The following is a 20,914-nucleotide window of genomic DNA, read 5'->3' as shown; positions in this document are numbered from 1 at the left end:
GTGGACAATTAGAGCTCCTGGAGAACAAGCAAAGCTGAAAGCTTTTCTTACCAGGAAAGCTTTTATTTAGTTATATGTTTTTATTTAGTAATAGTTACAGTCTTTCCCATTTTTTGCTGCTGTTTCACCTGCTGTGTTGCATTCAGTGCCCAGCATTTTGTCATTGTGCTTGGATTATTATCTTTGTAGAAAGAATGAGAAAGGTGATCTAGGAAACTACTTCAGTTGACAGCACTTGCAAAAAAAAAAAAAAAAACAAAACAAAACAAAACTGAATTGAGTCAAAATAAGTTATTAGGTGAGATGTGTGAGCAGGACAAATGGAAGGGAAGCCTATTTCTTTGCAAACTGAGATTTGAAACCTTCTGGCAGAATTTGTTCTCTTCCAGTTAGGATTACTAAAATGTTCCGTGATTTCATATTTCATGGATTTATTGTCAGGAAACTATTGTCTGCCTGGAATAGTTCAAAGAATAACCCCACTCTGAACTGTTTTCAATGGGAGCCCACTTCTTAGAGCATATTATTTGTTGCGTTGTTTTCCCTGAAATAGCAAAAAGTGTTTTTAAGTGTTTTGGGTTTTTTTAAGCAGTCTGTCTTCTTTCTTGAAGAGGTTTTTCAGAAACTTGAGGGAGTGATCGAAACCGAATACTGCTGAGTACCTGTAGCTCTGTTCTTGGCAGGGTGGACAGCACAGGGTGAGGAAACCGTGAGTGCCTGAAAAAGGAGTGTGAGCAGGATGGGCTAGGTTTCCAAAGCCAAATGGCCGGGATCCCTCTGACCACTCCAACAAGGGTTTGGTCCCCAGCCATGGAGCAGGTTCCTGTGGGGCTGGGGACAGTGTTTGAGATGGAGGGGGTGTGTGGGAACTCAGCCTGGATGGAGGGATGGATGCCAGTTGTGAACGGGCATGAGAGGGACCTCGAGGCTCAGGTGACCGTGGGGCAGGGAGTGAAGGCAGAGGGGTGCAGGGAGCTATGCAGAAAGGGGAGAGAAGGAAGAGCTTCTGTATGAAGGCCAACCACAGGGAAAGAAAAGGCAGCTAAAATAAACAGATGGGATAGGCAGCTAGGGAATAATGTTGGGCAGTGAAATGGATAACAGAAGGCCTTAGGAAGGAGAACTGTAAGGAGATAAATCTGAAAATATGAGAGGTCACTCGGGGACAGATTGTTCTAGGCAAAAAGAAGAAGGGTAATTGCCCAGTGCTCTGCTATGCTGGGTAGCAAAGCAAAAATGCGTGGGTAAAAATAGGAAGGAGTTGTGTCTCAGCTGCTCCTCAGGCTCCTGTTTCCTTGCATACTTTGTGCCAGCTCTGTTCAAGGAAGTGGAGATAAGACTTTGCAGAGAGTGCGGTGGAAGCATGAATTAAGATGTTTTGTTGTGAATATGTTGGCTGAGGCATGTGAAATGAGACAAATATGTTTGTCCCTCCGCTATCTTCAAAACATACTGCTAGCCAACAGGTAAGCGGTGTGCTAAAGAGAAGATGTGACATTCAACAGAGCTTTCAGAGGAGGAAGAAGTGCCCATAAGTGTCCTGAAAAAGGCCCTGCCCCTAAGGAGGGTACTGGGGGGACAAAAGTGGTACAAAGTTGGACATGTAGTATGAAGAGAGGCTGTTTCTGATTGCAGAATGATTCATAGAAGGAACATATTGCAACACAAGGAAAGGATAGCAGCTGCAAGCATCAAGGGACACGTGCTAGCCAGAGGAAATTGGCACTGCCTTCTGCTCAGTCGGTGGCAGAATGTTTATTCTGTGAAGATAGAAAATGACTGGAGATGTTCATTCTGACGATGCATCTGATCTGTGAGCGCTATCACTTAGGCAAAGTAGGAAAGCAAGTCTTTCATGTGCCAGATTGTGACCAATTTCACTTAAATATGGAATTTTAAAGCCTTGTAGGAATAGGCAGGAATATAAGAGAGTTTGACAGAGAGGCAAGGCCCTGCCATGTTGAACAGAAGAAAGAGAATTGAATCCCAGCAGTGCACGCTGCGGACTTACGTGGGTTCACAATGGTTCACAAATGTTTGTGGGTAAGAGTAAGCCAAAAGTGCAAGCGTTCAGAGACCCACATGCTAATATTTCTGTGCTGCCTACTGGTAAGGATGGTAAGACAAGTAACACAATGTCATTTGGTTCCAAGTGGTATAGGTTAAAATTTCTTTTGACATTTCTTTAGGCAAGACAACAAGCCCAGCTGCGACATCAAATGGCGGAAGACAGCAAAGCAGAATATTCTTCCACCCTACAGAAGTTCAACAGTGAGCAGCATGACCATTACTACACACACATACCAAACATCTTCCAGGTAAAGCTCACTAACACTGTTCTAGAGAAGTTCTGAATCTCGTGATAAAAGCCAAGGGATGCGTTGCACGTTGGCTCAGTTCTTTGATCTTGCCTTTTATTTGGTGATTTTGTCCCCACTAGCAATTTTTGTATGCAGTCTGCCTACACGAGAGATGGAGAGCTTGGTCTGAAGAGCTGTGCCCTTCTCTTACAAGGAAGGCAACAATGAATTGTCATGACAGATTACGATAGTCTTTAGAATTGTTCACAGTCTTGCTGTATTAAGCTCTTGTGTCTGTGCAGCTGGGGAATGAGAGCATTATTTGCATTGTTGGAGCAGGAGGCAGCTGGGGCGTCCTTACATCTGTAAAGCTTCATGGTCCTTTATAACCTGTTTTGAAATCAGACGTCGCAGATGTTAAATTTAAACCCCAATAATTCTGTAATAGTGGATGTCAAAGAATTTAAGGACACTTGCTGACTGCCTTATGATGCTTAAAGAAAGACAGTAGAGAACAAAAAAGCTATCAGTGTGCATGGCTGAACAAAGAGAGATTAATGCTGTAGAGCATAAGTTCTAAATGACTGTTCCATTGTAATGGGTCATAAGAGTCAAAAAGTGGAACATGCAGCCTCTTTAAGGAGAGGAAATGTCACATGCTTATCATCTGATAAGAAATAGCTAATCCTTGCAGTGCAAATAGGCATTTTCTTATTCGTAACTGGAGCATCTTAGCTAAATGGAGACCTTCTCCTTTGCTCATGGCATTTCAAGCCACTATCTTCAGATAAATTATGCCTGGCATTACATATAAAAGTCTGCAGACCTATTTAACACTAAATGCAGTGAATGCTCTGGTTTGTAGATGAGCGTGCAAGTTGTGCAGGCACATCCTTTTAACTGCCAACTAACAAACTCTGGTGCTTTGTTTTGGCTGCTGAAATAACAGATATATTGTAAAGAGTTTACTTCCTTTAACTATTGAATTGTTGTTTTTGCTTGTGGGTTAGTAAAGGCATTGAGGATTTTTAGGTTGGCAGCGTTCTGTAAGATTCCTGCAGTCTTACGTGAAACAGGCAGTTCTTGTTCAAGCCCTTCTGTATCTTGTTGTTCTAATCTGTCTTAATAGTGTTATGCCACATCCACTTACCCTCTGTTCTAAATCAGAGGTCCCTGCAGTAGATGCTGGAGATTTTGACACTGAATCCACTGGGGAACAGGGAGCACATGTTGGGAAGCAGATGTGTAAACAGTACGGTGTATGGGGCCAGAAATCATCTTCTGAGGCAAAGGGGAACGGGGAAATCAGGAATCCAAGGGAATAAAAATTTTCAGTGGAACGAAAATAAGATCTTTCACAATGTGTTTAAGAAAATAAAAGACATTTTCTTGTTCCAGAAATCATGTCAACAGCTTTAAGTACTATTCCGACAAAATGTCTAAAGCTGGGATTTTGACAGATCAGCATTTTCTAACATACAAAGTTAATTGATAAATTCCCTGTAACAGTAACACGGATTGCTCCTAGAATGGTATTTTGATGTTTGAAGAAACTATGCCAATTACTGCCTTGTTAGAACAGCTGCCCTAATTTGTCTGCTCTTAAAATATATATATGTGTATTTAAACCATGCATTTTAAAGCAGTCAGTGTATGCTGGGGAGAAACATTGTTTGAAACTGTGAAGTGACTAGTGATATGTGATCTGAATGAAATCTCTTGTTTTAGAAAATACAAGAGATGGAGGAAAGAAGAATTGTGAGGATAGGTGAATCCATGAAGACTTTTGCAGACGTTGACCGCCAAGTGATCCCTATCATTGGAAAGTGTCTGGATGAAATAACAAAGGCTGCGGAATCAGTCGATCACAAGAACGTAAGTGTTATGTTGCTTGTATTGTTGTCATCTTCAGTACTGATGGCTTTGTGTGTAGAGATTTAAATGCTGGGTCCAAGCTGCAGCATGAGTTCTTTATAGTCATGGAACTAAAACAAATAATAGGCTCTTGTCCCAAACTGCTTTGTCTGAGGCAGATTATTTCCTAAATCTACTTAACATCAGGAAATGCCGAGCTTTCTTTTCCTTTAGGAATATTCTCTCCTTTTGATAGGATAATGACTTCTTGAAATAACTGTTATTGAAGATTAGCATTCTGCCCAGAATAAGGAGAATGATGGGCATTATTCCAGGTATCTAATCACCACCAGTTGTTATTCAGATGAGTTCTATACTCTTCTAATAATGGAAGTAATTGAAATGTTGGCTTCATAAATCATTGCAGCAGTTCTGGCAAAATTTCTACTTTGTTTTAAATTCTTCATTTGAGGAATTGAGACTTGCAAGCAATCTGTAAATGAGTTCTCGTAAGCCTTAATTTCTGATCATCATTGTAAAAATAAGCCTCCCTGATGAAGGCTGATAAGGAGTTCAGTGGAGCTTCCTGATGTACGGTTAGCACAAGGGCAAATGTGTTTTCTATTTTGTTTTCAGAATGATCTGCTCCCTTTGTAAATGCAGCCTGTGCCTGCTCTTTCTGCCCTTCTCATGGATCGCATTAGCGCTTCAAATACAAACAGCATGTGTCTTGCTGTCTGTTTGAAATTCCCATACATCTTTTTCACTGGAATCTTTTCTGAGCTATTCAGTGCCCAGAGCCCGGAGACTGCAGTTAATTGGCAGCACAAGCCTGAGGCTGAGGTTTTGAAATGAATCCCCTACTTTTGCACGGCGGTTGCTCTCCCAGGGAGCAGCATGGGAAACCAAGGAATCTGAAAGTTACTGTTTCCTTTTTGGGGTAGGAGAAGGAGCACAGATTCCCATGTTTGAACAATGTACCCTTTTTGGGGTAAAACTCCTGGTGCTGTATGGCGAAAATCACTCCGGGGAGAGATTCATAGCCGTGCCTACACTGTGCTCAGATCTTCCAGCATGGTCTGAGTGGAACATGCAAACCACTTAAGCTGAGTATTTGGGCCAGAATGAATTTTGTACTCAGCTTGGTCTCTTGCACACGGATGTGTCAGATTGATGGCTCACAGGCACAAGTGTGACATCAGAAAAAGGTGCTGCGAGCATTGATAGCTTAGTGGCCTTCTGTAAATATTAACAAAAATGTACTTAACTGCATTTGTTACAACTGAACAACTACAAAAGATCGAGCCTGTTCTGTCTGGGAAACAGTAATGTCCGTAAAGGCTTTTCTTAAAATATCATTAAGGGCTTTATGCCTCTGAAACAGTGGTTTCTCACCTTGATTCTAATAAAAGTGCTATGCTTGTTCCTGCGTTCTCTAGGATGTGTATCCCACCACTTTATAGGCAGCCATAGGTGCAGACAGTGGCAGTTGAACATCTTGTTGTCCTTCAGCCAGTCATGCAAACTGCTGCAGCAGACCTTTCCCACCTCACCCATTAAAATGTTAAGAAGCAAATTTTGGCTCTTAGGCTGCTATCAGAAGAGTTTCTTTTCTTTGAAAGATTTAAATTGAGGTTTATCTCCTTTACTCATCTCTTCCAAGCCTGAAAGTTTTTGGATGGGAAAGTCAGCTATATCTGAGCTGCAGTCAGCTTTGCAAATGAGGTCAGATTCCAGGCAAGTTGAATGCGAGGACAGATGTGATAACATAACTAGTACAATGGTGAGCAATACCGAGAGCCCGCTGAGCAGGAAGAGCTTAATGTGAAACTCTGGGCTCACACAGACACGTGTTTCCCAGCTGGGAGGAGATCTCAAGGATCTGGTAATGGTAAACAAAAGTACACAGTGTAGCTGAACTTGAGGTGTAAGGGCTCAGACACTCTGATACTGAGAAAAGGCAGTGATGCACCTGGAGCTCTTACGTAGCTCCTGACTGGTATTTGGTTTTATTGTCGCTTGTTCTACCCAGCTATCACGTACAGAGTTGGCTAAGGAAAGTGAGAGGGTAAATAATAGCTCTGCTGGTGGTGTGGTTGCTTCAGTTCAGAAACCAGGCCTTTAAATGTAACAGCCACAGCAAGTTCAGAGGATGTATTTGTCAGAAAGAAAATAATTACAGAGAGAGCACCAGTTCTGGTGCTTTACCTCGTACCAAACTGAGTCAGCCCTAGCTGAGAGGATGTAAGAACCTGCAAGTTCTGCAACTTCTTTTTGCCGTCAGTAAAACCTTTCCAGCTGATGGCACGACGTTAGTATTTTACGAAGGAAAAACAAAATGGAAGCACAGCTTTGCAGTTCACACGAGTACCTGCCTGAGCTTTGGGTGTATTACGAACACTGACCAACCCAGGGGTTTCCATGGCATTTATGAACCTGTGTGGTTGCCAGTATCAGACCTGTGCAGCACAGCTGTGGGTCAGGATGGAGTTCTGTGGTTAGATTGAAACTCTGGGAGTGCAGGCTGCTGACAGCAGGCTTCCATTCTGCAGCCATCTCTGCGTGCTCTGCCAGCTGTAGTTGCCAGCATGATTCTTGAAGACTGCTTTTTTTTCAAGGCCCCTATTTCATTAGATGGTGCTGAGAACTAGAACGATACCTGGAAAGGATCTCATTATTCTCTGCAGCTTAAAAATGACAAAGTTCTGCCTCGTGCCCACTAGCAAAATGGGCAGTCGTTCAGGCTTAGCCAGGAAATTTGCAACTGTGCAAGCAGAATTGCTTTTTGCCCTCATAGAAGTCTTTACAACTCCCACTAAGCAATGGAAGCTCTCTGGAGTTAGCTGGTAGCACTGGTTAGCCCTGTGTTCCTAATACAGCTATAAATACTGTTCAGAATTCTTTCTAACAACGCAGAGGCCGTATTGCAAGGGTAGGCTGGAGTGACTGCTAAGTGAACCTGTGCAGAATCTCCTCCAGCAGCAGATAGAATTAATTTGTTATGGATGTAGGAGTTCCTGTTATGACATTATCTCTTCGTGATATGTGGAGCATGCTATTTATTTTTAGCTCAATTGTAGTGGAAGGATGTTTTGACTAAATAGATGGAATGCTGTACAATTAACAGAGGGGAAAAAAAAAAAGGGGGTGGGGGGGATAAGACTTTAGGCATAGGATAAAATACCAGTAGTGGATTTCATGTAACCTCATGTGTGCTTGTCTTTTCTTTCCTCCGTCATCTTACTTTCATGATTAAAAAAATCTCCTCAAATGTTTACAAAATGTCTACAAAAGTTTTAATGTCAATCTGGGATGAGATAATGGAGACGTTATGGAGACATTGCTTTACCCCTTTACAAGCTGTATCTGAATTCTACAGTGTGCCTGATAGACTGAGGATCTCAAGCCTTAATTTGCTATGCATTCCCCAGGATACCTTTGCAAAGCTTTTCTTAAGGCTGCGTTTTACTTAATTGCATCTGGCCTCTGAATACGTGTATATCCCACTAGAGTTCTCACGGATGGAGTTTTACCCATGGATGTAAGCAGACACTGTGAAATGCTTCCAAAGCAACAAGTTCTTTGATTTGAACGGGATGATGGTGCTCTTCTCTAGAGACTAATAAGATTTTTGTGTGCTGTGGCACAGTTCCCCTAATGATCTTAGAGTAAAAACTGTTAGAACACTCGAATGTAAAAAGCTTCCTTCCTGAGAAGTCAAGTAGATCAAAAGTGTTCAGAAGAATTTTTTTTCTGAGGCCATTAGACCCAAATGCTTTTGGCAAGTTGAAGTCCAAGTCTGCATTTATGTATAATTAATTGTGTACGTAGGCTTGACTAGGATAAATGCTATATATTATTTCTTGTTTTATCTTTTTCTTCTGTCAAAAAAAAAAAAAAAGCAAAACCACTGAGTATGCAGCCAGTGTATGGCTGTAGTATGTGGGAGCATTCAATTTTACGTGGCACAGGGCCTTGTTTGGGTGGGATAATATGCTCTGCGTACTTTTTTAAAACACGTTGTGGTAATGAAAACAGAAGCAAGGAAGAGTGCATTAATCTTGGAGCAAAAGGAGAAACTCATCCTGGTCCCAAGTTCTGGAAGAGTGTTTATTTACCAGGATGAGACCAGTCCCTTTAAAGATTTTTCCTCCATAGGCAAAAACATTTTTGTCCTTGTACTGCTCTGCTGTGCCACCAGTATGATGGCAGCCTTCATCTGAGATGTTCATGCTTGTACTCGATCTGTCCCATTTCAGGATTCACAAATGGTAATAGAAGCCTTTAAATCAGGGTTCGAGCCTCCAGGAGATGTTGACTTTGAGGACTTCACTCAGCCCATGAAGCGGACTGTCTCCGAAACCAGCCTTTCCAACTCCAGAGGGGATGGGAAGTATGAGCCGAAGTTTGGTGGCAAATCCAAGGGCAAGTTATGGCCATTCATCAAGAAAAATAAGGTACTGACCTGCAAACTTGAGCTTGGTGTTAGCTAGCGTGCTTGTAGACAGAAACCTCTGTCTTGCCTAGAGATCTGGGCAATGACAGATTTTAAAGAGAACTTTAGTTTCAGAAAGTTAATGACTAATGCCTTAGTATGGTGTTTTGTTGTAGTCTTTGGTTACTTAAGGTTTTTTTTATATATCTTTGAATGTTTTTTTCTTTGTAATTTCTTTAATTATGTTGCAGTTTTTATATTAATTTAATTGTCATGTCTTTGCCATGGTCCATTTCTGTTCCTAACTCAGAAGGAATTGTAAACCACTTACTTAGTGTCACGTGTGCTAACTAACATTGTTACCTCCGGGAAGCTTTAACGTGTCATTACTGTTTGACACCTCTCAAACTCTCTTGACTTTCCATTTGTGTGACCTCCTCAGTCTGTGCACTGGGTTCTGCAGTTGGGTGGTGGGGAGCAAGGAATCGCTGCGGTTCTTTCTTCTTTAGCGTAACTAATGGAGCACAGCTAACTGAGCAGTTGACTTGTTAAAGACCATGTTAACTTCCGTATCCATTAAACCTTTTTCATTTCACTGTCATATTTTACACCATAATGCATGGCACCGTACATCTGAGGATACCAGAATGTGTCAGGATGACTGCATTATATCAGTTTACAGTGACACTGATGGAAGCCCAGAGCAGCTTCACTGTTTTGATCTCACCCTTGCTCTGACCCTTATCAAACCACTTGTACTAATGACATTGATAGTCCAAAAGCCTACCTGATCAAAATGGGTCGTTCCTCTTGCTGGTAGAAGAGAGAAGTTGGCTGTCTGGTGCTTACATTAGTGTAGCCAGAAGCAAAAAATAACAGGACCAACTCCTGAGCAAATCAGTAGAATTTGTAGAAATGAAGTTTGATGCGCATTGCTGAGGTGTGATTTGAAAGCAGGAAGGAATGTGGTTTGTTGTTTTCCAGATAATAGAAACGCTACTGGGCACTAAGGTACCTTCCTTATCTGATCCATTTAAATTCAGGTATTTGAAAGCTCTATCCATTTGCATTATTCCGAGTTGTCCACAGAGCAGAGCAGGGCAGTTTACAGGGATAGCACCGCATGGAAGAGTCTGCATGAGCTTCCCGTCAAAACGCTTTGTTACTCTTCTGTTGCATCACTTACTAAAAACTTCAATTTATCATACCTTCATTTAACACAACTCTAAATACTTCTCCCCCCACTTCTTGAACCATGGCCTTTAATATTTAATTATTTAATTGTTTTTTTCTCTGAATTTCAAATATTGGTTTTGATGCTTATTTTCGTTTTGTGTTTTATCTTTTTATTTTGATTTTATTCTGTCACTTCTCCATCTCTTATACGTAGCTTATGTCCCTTTTAACATCCCCCCATCAGCCCCCTCCTCCTCCCCCTGCCTCTGCCTCACCCTCTGCTGTTCCCAACGGCCCCCAGTCTCCCAAGCAGCAAAAGGAACCCCTCTCCCATCGCTTCAACGAGTTCATGACCTCCAAACCCAAAATCCACTGCTTCAGGAGCCTAAAGCGCGGGGTAAGTTCTCCTCTGGATACCTCTCTTTCTTTCTTTTCTTTCTTCCTTGCGCTTTTATATTGCACGTTCTGTTATGTAAAAACTTGTTTTGTTTGGTGGATGAGTCCGTTGTGTTTTATCATAACATGCAGACAAATCCAAGGAATCCCAACGTGTAAAGTCATTTGCAGTCAAAAACCCCACAGTGAAACCACAAAAAGCACAGCTTCTGATAGAAGTTACCCATTCTCTTTTTTGGAAGGAGGGAGAATTGTCCAGTGTGTAGAAAGAACAGCTGAACTTGAAGTAATAGTCACATACGAGTCACAAATCATTAATTTAGCAGCTCTACACACACCGCTGTTCAGAACTGTAGGCCGCCGTGTCTTTTTCTGGCATTTCCTATGAAGTCAACAGATCTTGTTGGTGCCTGCACGAACTTTCACTTCCCTGTGCTATGGGGCACATGGTTTATAATTATTTTCTGTGTGCAAAAGCTTACAAACAGGCATGCTCCGAAACACAGGTGGAAGGTTTTGAGGGGTTTGGGCTTCTCCTGCCAGCAGCTGGAGCAGCGTGCTGGGTGCTGCTTCACTGCACCGAGGCTGCAAGCCCATGGCTGGCCTTGGGGATCCACCTGGGTGTAGATGGAGCTAGGTCAGCTTCTTGTGACACAGCACCAGCGTGGCAACTTCATCATACCTTTCTCCTGAAATAAACCTTTCTTTTTTTCTTTGCACAAGCCCATGTGTGGCACAGTTGTGCTGAGAAGTTGCTTTTGTACAACTATTTTGGCTCTTAGGTTTGGGTCCTTAAAAGTATTGTAAAAATCACAAGAAGGAGACACGACTGCAGTACCTTACAGCCTGCACTAAAAAATACATTTTAACATCGAGGAAGTGTCACTGCTTTAAAAAGCCCAAATTCTGCTCCAGGGACTGCACTGACATTTCGGAATGAGGACTGGAGTTGTTTAACAGTAGAGATGATTTCAGTGGGGAACTTCAGTGGTTAGTCACAGAGAATTGAAAACACTGCTGTAAACAGTATTGTGTCTCATCTGGTTACAGACAGTAAATTTAAAGAAAAAGAATTCTTTGGATTTTTTTTTTTTAATGTAGAGCAGTTTTCAGATCTTTTCTAAGGAACTGTCGTTTAACGATGTATTCAGTGTAGGCTCCAAAAAATCCCATTTCTGATGCTTTCCACTGGGGAAGCGGGTGGTTTCTAAGTTGTCCTAAGGAGGTTTGGTAAATATGCCTCCTCCCTTCCATTGCAGTTTGGCTCACAGCATTTCTTCTTTTAAGCTTTTAAGGGAGGGGGGAATTGCCTTCCCATCCTGCTTCTGTAGCAGCAGGCGTCTCCATGCACTGCTGGGATGGGCTGGCTCCTGGTGGCCCTGTTTGTATGGGGTAGCAGTGAGGCACGTGGAGAGGAAGGCAGTGCTGGGGGTGGGAGCTGACACGGGGGCCTACTCCTCCAGCAGGGCCATTCACTGAACAGGTTATTTAAAATAATGCTGAATATTTCTAGTTCAGTTTAAAAATACCAGTTCATAGTTCCTTGGGCAAAGCATGAGCTTGTGTTCCCAATGTACTAACTCTTATTTATTGTTTGGCCACATAAGCAGTTATGAGTAGTTGCTTTTAATATTTGTCTGAAAAAATGCCATTGTATAACATGCTAACTGTCTGAGAAGTCTAAGCGAGTCTTTCAAATGCTTTGTACTGCGTTACTTTTAATTGGTTTGTTTGAAAAGTGAAATAATGAGAACAATTTCCTCCAGCTTTCTCTGGAATCCTAATTTCTGCTGATGCGTTCATTAAAAATGCAGAAAGGAAGGCTGTTGCTCAATCTTCATTTGAACCTTTCACTGTGTTCTCCTTCTCCTTCATTTCCTCCCCCTGTTAGCTACCAGGATGTTTGTATGTAAACAGTTCTCCTGCCTGACTCATCCAACAGAGTTGGAGGCCAGTGTTCAGATCATCCCTTTTTCCAGAGGGACGAATTCAGGCCGCTTAGTTCATCTAGAAATATGGAGGAGGAGAGGCTGCGAAGAACTGGCAGCTCTTTCTGTCTGCTTTGAGATTGTTGTTGACGTTTCGTAGGTCCTTGGTGATTTTAGTTACACAGAGCATCAGACTAAAAGGTCATGGAAGTGCTTCATGATCTTCGAAAATAAAATTCTAACCAGACGCACCCCAATCTCGTTAATTTGTCAGATGAAAAATGAGTTACTGTAATTTGTTTCATCTCGTGTGCTCTGGTGTGGCCCTCTTTATATTCAGTACAGCTGGATAATATTGTTAATTCTGCTTTTACGATATTAAATTTGATAAGATTTCCTTTCCTCGCTTCTTCTCCATCTCCTTGTCCCTCTGCCAGATCCAAGAACGTCTGAATTTTGCTCATGAGCAGTAATGTTGCTAATGCTGCATTGAGATCTTACCAAAGAAATGAGACAGGAGGAGCAGGGAGAAGCTCCCTGTGCAGAAGAGTATTTGATCTGTACAGGAATACATTATTAGCAAAGCAGCTTTTGGGAAGGTCGTGTAGGGGACCAACAGAGCAGTGCAACGTAATGGATGCTTGGCTTTGGGGACACAGAATAATTTCATTTGCTCTGAATATTGTCTCCACACTGCTGGTTTTGTTCAGCCGAACACCTTGCAGTACAGGTGGCCGTGGGAGATTTAAAGTACTTAAGTAATTAAGATTATTTTAGATTGTTCGAACGAATTGTCAAGAAGCAGGTCCTTCCTGGCTTTGTTGATAAACTGAGCTGTTAATGCCTGCAAAAGGCCGTGCAACAATTGGTTTATTTCAGAGGAAACAGGATCCGGCTCCTTTCTTTCCCTAGTTTAAGGAAGAGGAGCATGACACTTAATGTGAACACAACTAATAAATAAGAAAAGCATAACGGGATAAATACAGGCAGCAGAACTGCACCTTGTAACTGATCCTTGGAACGTGAGGCAGTGATTGCCACACAGTTCTTCCACCAAGTCCTTTTGAGATCACAGTGAGTGGCAGTGTGTTTTAGTAGTTTCCTTCCAAGTTTTGCTTTGGCATCTTGTATTACATTTGGAAAGAGAGATTACAAAGCTAAGGTGGAAATGTCACTAGTGCCCGTTGAATTGTATGAGTAACATTAAGTCTTCCACATAGTCTGGCTTTAGTTTTGCTCCCAGACTAAAAATCCATTGGATTTTGTTTTCATGGAAGGAAGCAGATGCGAGGTTAACACAGAGGCACCAACAGCAGTACAAGTGATCACTGCCAGTGTGAGATGCTGGTCTGTTTGAAAGAAAGACAGCAACACTTAAGCTGGTGCTGACCTTTGTCAGTGTCTGTGGCTTTCTAATCATGTTCCCCTATTTTCATCAAACTTACTTTCTTCTGACCCCAAAAAGCAGAAATGTCCATTGTAAAGAAGCATGTAAAACCCATTACAGTGCTTACCGTGGATCTGAGCTAAAAGAGGGGGAAGTCTACACAGGTTTTTTTGAGTACTGTTTCTAATAACTCTTTGGAAAGGCAAAATTTAAAATAAAGAAAGCATAGCGCTTAAAATCAATGCTGTTTCTTTAGGGAAGTAAGATCCAGAAGAGTACAAAATTGAGGAACCACTTACATAAGTCATAATTTCATTTATGCTTGCTCTGCTTTTTCTAATTCCATTTTGAGGACAAAGGAAGCTTAATATTCTGCTAGTTGAAATTAATGTTGTGTTTTTGCTTTATTGCTACACTGGCAGTAACATCAGCACCTTTATTTAAAGAGCAATACTTCTGAACTAACCAAATCCAGGGGTAGAACTTACACCCTTGAACCGCTGTGTACATTGAGCTGATTTGTGATTTACGATGATGAATTATTTATGTCATCATTCGGGCACAGCATTGTGCTCAGACAGGAGGTGGCTCTGGGAGAGATCCCGCTGTCATTGCCCAAACAGCCCCATAGGGTTCAGCGGAGGGATTTTTGTGGTTTCCTTTTTAGTGGAAGTTGTTGACTTCATTACAATCTAACTTGATTTCCATTGCATCAGTTAATGTTTTCCCTTCCCATCCTGTCTCGCTTCTGTGACGTACTGTGCACTTTTCCCCTGGCACCTGTTGATCTGCCTGGGGACCGCTGCCTGGTTGTGCTGTGATTGTGCAGAGACAGCAACCAAACCACACCAGCTCCTCACCTGCTGTGTTCCCTGCCCAAGGGAGTACTCTGTGCTGTAATGCAAGCGTGTGTGCCAAAACACCAGGGCTTGGGCGGGTGGGCTGGGTAAAGCTGTGGTTATTCTAGCACGGAGATTTCTTCTGACATGGCATGTTTAAGCTAGCCCTTAAAAATACGAGATATAAGTGTTATAAAAGTGCTGAACTCGATTGATGCTCACGGAGCATCTCGCAAGCTTCCACTTTGCACTTAAAAGCTACTAAACGCCGAGCTGTCTGTAGCTGTAGAAGCAGTAAACACGGGTGCTGTGCTGGTCTCCACCGTAACGGATGTGTTTTCTCTCGCTGACTCAGCAGCAGACACAGTCTTTGTATTTTCACAAAGAACTCATGAAGAGGACTTTAGGGACACCCACGTGTGCCATTGAGGCTAGGGAATACGTTGTAAGTCCGCGTATGGTGTGATCAGCCCATACCGCTGCTGCACAGTCGCTAACCCCACTTACAACGCCCTTAGAGTGTGCTGTGGAAACGTGCTTTGTGAAAAAGAAATGGAAAACTGCAAACTTGGTGAGAGGCAAGCTGCAGCTTACTGTGTTATGTGCAGGAAAGACTTGTCTGCGAGGCCTGGAAATGCTGAAATTCACGCTCCGATTGGAACTGTTTAAAGTGTGCTTGGCTGTCAAATAAACAGAGAACTAAAAATTACATTCTCAATTTGTTAGCCTGTAGGCTGAGCTGCTTTTACAGCAAATTCCTTCTGTGTAAAAGTACTCAGGTGGGGTCCTTGCATTTATTCTAAATTCTTTTATGAACGCAGTTTGACCATCATGAGCCAGCCCAATGTACGGCGATGAGGGCCGCATTCTGGGCCGTGCTGGTAGGGCACTGTGCAAGGCTTTGAGAAGCTTCCCTGAGCTCTGTGCCAATGACAGCTCATGGAATCAATGCTTGTGACCTCTAAATCTGAACCCAGGGAAAGCTTTGTACAGGGTGGGTTGCTGCAGGAGCACTAAGAAAGAAATATACCTTTGGGCTGTCTGGAAATGCAGTGATTTATTTCAATTTCTGTAAGTGAGGTTAGTGTCTGTGACTGTCCAATAACACATGGACTTGCTGGCTTTCGTGCGCTCTCATGTGTTATTGAAGCTTGTGGCTCTTAGGCTCTTCATTTTTTCCCTGCAAGACTAAGCTAGACTTGTTTTAAATTGGCAGCTTGAAACAGATTTGCTCGTTTTGTAGCGATGCGATTTATTTGATCATTTCGAGGGGGGAAAAATGCTCCCCTTCCAGGAGCTGTAAGCAAGTTTGCCGTTGTGAAAACCCAACAGAATGGGCACAAGTAATTATTTAGTGAATGTTTAATGCAGATTTATTTTCAGTCTGCTTATATTTGTTTATAGAAATTGAATCACTGTCATGTAAAATTATCAATGCATTTCAGAAATGGAAAGCTGTGAAGATGACTTATTTCAGCATTTCATTGTCTGTGATCTGCTCTACTTGTACTGGCTGTAACAATCCCTGACGTTCTCTTTGGAAATGCTTTTTAATAAGTTCTCTATTTTTGTCATACTTAACAGTGCAAGAACTGGGCATACGATGTCTGTAATCCCTTTGAAATTTGCTGGATTTAAAGCAGCAGAACAGTCTTGATGCAGATGGTTCTCCGCAGTAGTGTAGTGCCTTTAGACTTAGTGTTTAGAAAGTAGCGCATGTAGCATACATCCGTGCCTTCTGTAGAGTGCTTCATAGGTAAATATTTCCTCTGCACCATGAGTCTTGTCTGTATATATGTAGAAGGGTCTCAGTTTGTGCTGGTCATGTCTATGCTAAAGTTCACAGGAACGCTAAAGAAATTATGCAAACAAAAGCTGCCCGCACCGAATGTCTTCTGCAATGTATTTGAGCTCATTCTGTCTCCTCCTTCTGCGATTCTTCTCTCAAACTGATTGGTTTTCTTTGGCTTTTCGATGGCCTCGTAGCTAAGAGAGTAAATTTCTTTACTGCACTGTGATTATTGAGCATTGCTGTGCGGATAGACTGAACTTCAGAGGGAAGCTAACTGCTGCATTGTCACTAAATGTCTCAGGTCCAGTGGAATAGTTCGCTATTAATTTTAAGGCTATACGTTTTCCTTGAATTATTGACATGTATTATTGCATAAATTCTGCTAGCTAATGATAATCATATTTGAAAATTTAGTATTTCCTGAACAGGCTGTCACAAACATAGTTGTAGAGCCATCTTCATTTTAAATCTACCCTGAAAGAGCTCTTGCTAAAAACAGAGCATCTGTTTGTGAGAGCTCCGTGCCCGGGAGCTGTCGATGCTACAATTAGGGAACTCTGGAATGGCAAGGTGTGCAAAAGCCTGGCAGCAGATCATCGCCTGGAGCAAGAGACGTTTTCCCATTTTCCCATTTCAGCTGTCTTTGACACAGAGCACATGCATTTGTGCACTTACAAGCTCGTTGCATAGTTGGAGCATTTCACAGCTGCCCCCGAATTGCTGGTAGCACGGTCACAGTGCCGGTTGCTGGAAGCCTGAGTGCAGTTTTCATTCTCCCTTTAGTCTGGTGTTGTACCTTGAGCAGCAGTTAGCTGGTGCTCGTTGGCACGGAGCAGAAAGGCACCGTAATGCTGTTAGGATCCCATCTCTTGGAAACCCTTCTGACTTGCAGCTGTCATAACATCTTCCAGCACTGGAGGAGAGCTTTGGTGGTTTTGGTGGTTGACTGCCCAAGCACATTTGTTCACCTGTCAGTTTGAGGCCCTCCAGCACTGCTGAGAGCCCAGCGTGTAAGTGATGTAGCACAGAGGCAAGCTGTGCTGCCGTATAGGTTGTTTTTTTAAATGTACACCTCTCTTTCTGCACTCTCTTCCTTTCCCAGAGTAGCTAAGAGATAATGTTTTGGCTCTGCACCAGGGAATGTGGTAACCTTTAAAGACTGGATCGTGTATATCATTTGAGGAGCTTGAATAACATCTTACTGTGCTGCCATAGATTCAATTTGGTGCAAAGAGAAGAGATTTTTTGTTTCCTTGTTCTTGGTCCTGACCTTGTCTGACCGTGTGGCCAAAATAAGTTTGAGATAAGTATCTGTATGAATTGTTGAAGAACGCTAAATGGCTTCAGTGACTGCCCAGAAAGCATTGTATGCAGCAGTGGAGATAATTTGGGAGTACGGTCACTTGGACACGTGCCTGCGAGCTGGGCTCAATCTCCTGGAAATGACTGGAGGCCCCAGCATGCCTTTAGCAGCAGGAGCTGAGCTGTGCCGTACCTCTCCCTGCATTTGGCCTTTAGCAGCAGGAGCTGAGCCGTGCCATACCTCTCCCTGCATTTGGCTAGGCGCTGTCGTTCCCTGCTCCTGCACAAAGGGGCTGATGCTTGTGACTGCATTTCAGCACATTTTTGATCTGAATCGACTTGCATACACTTAGAGGTTTCGTGGGTTTTTGGTTTTTTTTTTTTGCCATTCAAAATTCAATGACAAAATCCCTCCTGTAGCTGCAGACCTCTGCCTGCAGTGCTGCAGCACGTGCACGGCGCTGCATCGCTCCCAGCTCTGCTCCAGGCGAGGCCATGGCAGCTGCCCGGTGCTGCTGGGCCCTCTTGTGAACTTTTGCACAGATCTGTCAGTGTTACCCATCCTGCGTTCCAACAGCCAGGGGAATGCGTGTCGTGTTGTTGTAACAGCGCTCTGAAAAGTTCCTCTTCTACTGATGCTCTGTTGTTTTTTTTTTCTCTTTTTCCCCCCACCCCGTATCTCTCCAATTTTTACCTGAAGCTTTCTCTCAAGCTGGTAAGCACATTTACAGCATGCCTGTCCTGTGTTTTAATCACAACTTTCTGTGTGTGTTTTAATGTGCACTGTGCCACATACGACGTGACACTGAAACTGTTAAATTTGTTTCTTCTTTGTTTGCTTTTTTGCCGTTTATCAGATAACTCTGAATACACAGGTCTGGAGTCTAATAGAGGTGATCGGAACTCAGTCCTTCTAATAAGCTGCTAAAAAATTAATTCTAATACATAGTTTAGCTTTCATTTTTGTAATCTAGGGCTATGAAAATGTAGAAAAACAATACCAAGTAATTCTGTTACTGTGTAAGTATAAATTGAGACGTTAAAAGAAAGAAAGATCTCTGTGTTTGGACTTTTCCCAGAGAGAAATGCATGTATTTGGTGTGACTGTAACATAGCCACAAAGTTTGCTTTCTGTGTCCAGGTGTTTACTGGAAATCCGCACCATGGTCGCCTACATTTTACAGCCCTATGTAGTCCTTCAGAATATAACTAATCACAATTAAAATCCTGTAAACCGTAACCAACAAGGTTTAACTCAGTCTGATTTGAATTTGCAAATAATGTTCTATATATGAACCCTAAATTCGATCTCGGATGCAGCTGGGAAGGTGCAGGAGCTACGGTAAGGTAACGTGTTACTGAGCTGGAAAGGGAACGGGTGAACCTGTTTGGGAGAGCAAATTGGGCTGCACTTGATCTTGCAGGTACTGTACTGCTTGAGATGTTCCACACCTCAGTATGTTTCTGGTAGCTTGGTGGTGGTCCTTTGCCCTTTGTGATCCCAGGGGAACGCAGCCATTCTGCCCCAGTTCACGCACACATGCCAGAGCCACAATGACTGGTGGCAGTTCGAGAGCTTCAGAGGATCTGCAGCTCCTTCACTGCGTTAGCTTGGAAGCTTTATCCTCACCAGTCGATGCCTTCAGGTGTTCCCTCCCTTTTACTCCTCCCTACAACCACATTGTCCATGGATTTATCGTTTTGGACCTGTTCTGTTCACAGCAGCTTGTTCTGAGGAAAGGCGTGTGCCCTGGAAGCTACCTGGGGTAGCTGCGTGTGCCTGTGGAGCTTTGGGGCCCTGCTGCTGCCCTGCACAACGCAGTCACTCACTGAGCTTTGTTTGCAGTATTGTGCTTCCGAAGACCTGTGGTAGCCCTGGGGAATGGTGGAAATCTCTGGCTCACTTGGAAAGCTTCTTTTGGCTATTGCCAACCACTGGCCTATTAGTCCCAAGTGCTTATACCAAGAATTTCCACTTGTTTTTGTGTAGTGTAGCCGAGCTAAGCCTTCAAGTGTGTAGGAATATATCTTCCCCAAACAAACAGCTGGCCTGGCCTTTCCCCAAGGATTGCACAAATCAAGATGATGTGTATTTCTAGAAAACATACGCAGCATTTACTGCTTGAGAATCGGTCTGGGTGTCTTCTGCTTGAGAGCATGAAATGTGCCTAGCATGTGCAAAAGTTGTTCCTTGCCTCTTCCTGCTGGAGGAGGACCTGTAGCTGCTGTTCTGATGGGAAGTTACCATGCATGGAATAAAGTCTCTGTGAGTTCACCCAGTCTCAGGCATGCATTTCTACACGACACTGATGCTTTGGTCTGAAGCATTGTGAACACAAATACTGAATTGAATCCAGCCTAGAGCTTTCAACTGAAGTGAAGAACCAAAAAGGAAAAGCTTTGCCAAATTGCTTTGAATACATCTGGTATAACCGAGGATGTTTTCAAGCATCTCTGTCTCTTCTGGATAGAACTGAAAAGAATATTTTATATAGTCTTTCTGTTAACGGCTCATTTATTTACAAACCTACATGCAGATGCTTTGCCTTATTAAAAAAAAAAAAAAAGATATGCATGGGTTTAGTACGCAGACTGACTGTAAAATATACTCAGTCTAATGTGACGTGGGGGTTACCGCGAAGCAAATGCTGCCAACATCAAAGCAATCTCCTGGGCCGTGCACAGCACTGTAAGCAGTAATTCTGAACTCAGGACTGCACGTGGCAAATGTTTTAGAATTAATGTAACTTGTTTCTTGCATTTGTGTTAAATTTGCTTTCCCATTGTCTCACAAAATGGCAATTTGCGTGTGTTGTTACACGCAAGATCAGGCCTCGAGTAAGATGCACGTGTTGTTTTCTACTAGAAGTTAATACGGCAGCAATTTCATTATGCTAACCTGTTCTGCTTTTTTTGAAATGAAATGGGAGGAGGTGGAGGAGGTGACCTGTCTGGGGTTGTCCTCCATCCCTCTGACACCCACATGCCTTCGTTACAAACAGCACGTTCTGCAAATGCAGAAGAAAGAGCGCACTGTCTCAGAGAGCACATTCAGTGCGGATCTGAAGGGTCTCACGGGCACTTTTTGTGGCAAAGCGTCCACTAAATCACTCCCCTCTAAGAGAGGTATTTGGCATTTTAGTAAAACTAATGTTTCAGCTTAGCTCTCAGGCTTTCAGTAAGCTGATGGCCTATTGAATTTGGGCGCTCAGCTTTGTATTTTCTTTCCCCTTCTTTCTCACGTATGCCAGTATTCCTCCTTAGAAATGGGACGTGGAACAAGTGAAAACCAAGACAAGAAAAACGTGTACAAATTCCAGACTATGTACAAGACCTTCATTCTTCTGTGATTCAGCTAGTTATAGGTCTACCTGCTATACAAAATTAGGGCAGTCAGGGGTGAGGCACAGGAACAGTAATAATTCATTAAAAATCTTACGAACACCTTGAGAACTCACTAAGAATTGCAACCACTTCCATCAAACCGGACTTGTTTGACAAAAAC

At 42.8% G+C, this 20,914-nt stretch overlaps 1 protein-coding gene across 12 annotated transcripts in view; it reads left to right on the top strand.

Annotated features, from left to right (window-relative positions):
* Window positions 1-20,914, top strand: part of FNBP1 (formin binding protein 1) — a 95,281-nt gene that overhangs the window by 61,515 nt on the left and 12,852 nt on the right. For 6 of the 12 annotated variants that reach the window (XM_021414247.1, XM_021414254.1, XM_021414253.1 and 3 more), the window contains 5 exons: window positions 2,190-2,318; window positions 4,029-4,175; window positions 8,414-8,611; window positions 9,980-10,162; window positions 18,110-18,124. In XM_021414247.1, the coding sequence (XP_021269922.1) occupies window positions 2,190-2,318; window positions 4,029-4,175; window positions 8,414-8,611; window positions 9,980-10,162; window positions 18,110-18,124 (672 nt within the window). The remainder of the gene's footprint in view (window positions 1-2,189; window positions 2,319-4,028; window positions 4,176-8,413; window positions 8,612-9,979; window positions 10,163-18,109; window positions 18,125-20,914) is intronic. The other 6 variants (XM_021414249.1, XM_021414250.1, XM_021414245.1 and 3 more) reach the window with 3 other exon arrangements.

Source organism: Numida meleagris, chromosome 16 (assembly GCF_002078875.1).
Source record: "Numida meleagris isolate 19003 breed g44 Domestic line chromosome 16, NumMel1.0, whole genome shotgun sequence".
NCBI lineage: Eukaryota > Metazoa > Chordata > Aves > Galliformes > Numididae > Numida > Numida meleagris.
The sequence above is the reverse complement of the archived record's forward strand: the minus strand, read 5'-3'. Positions and strand labels throughout refer to the sequence as shown.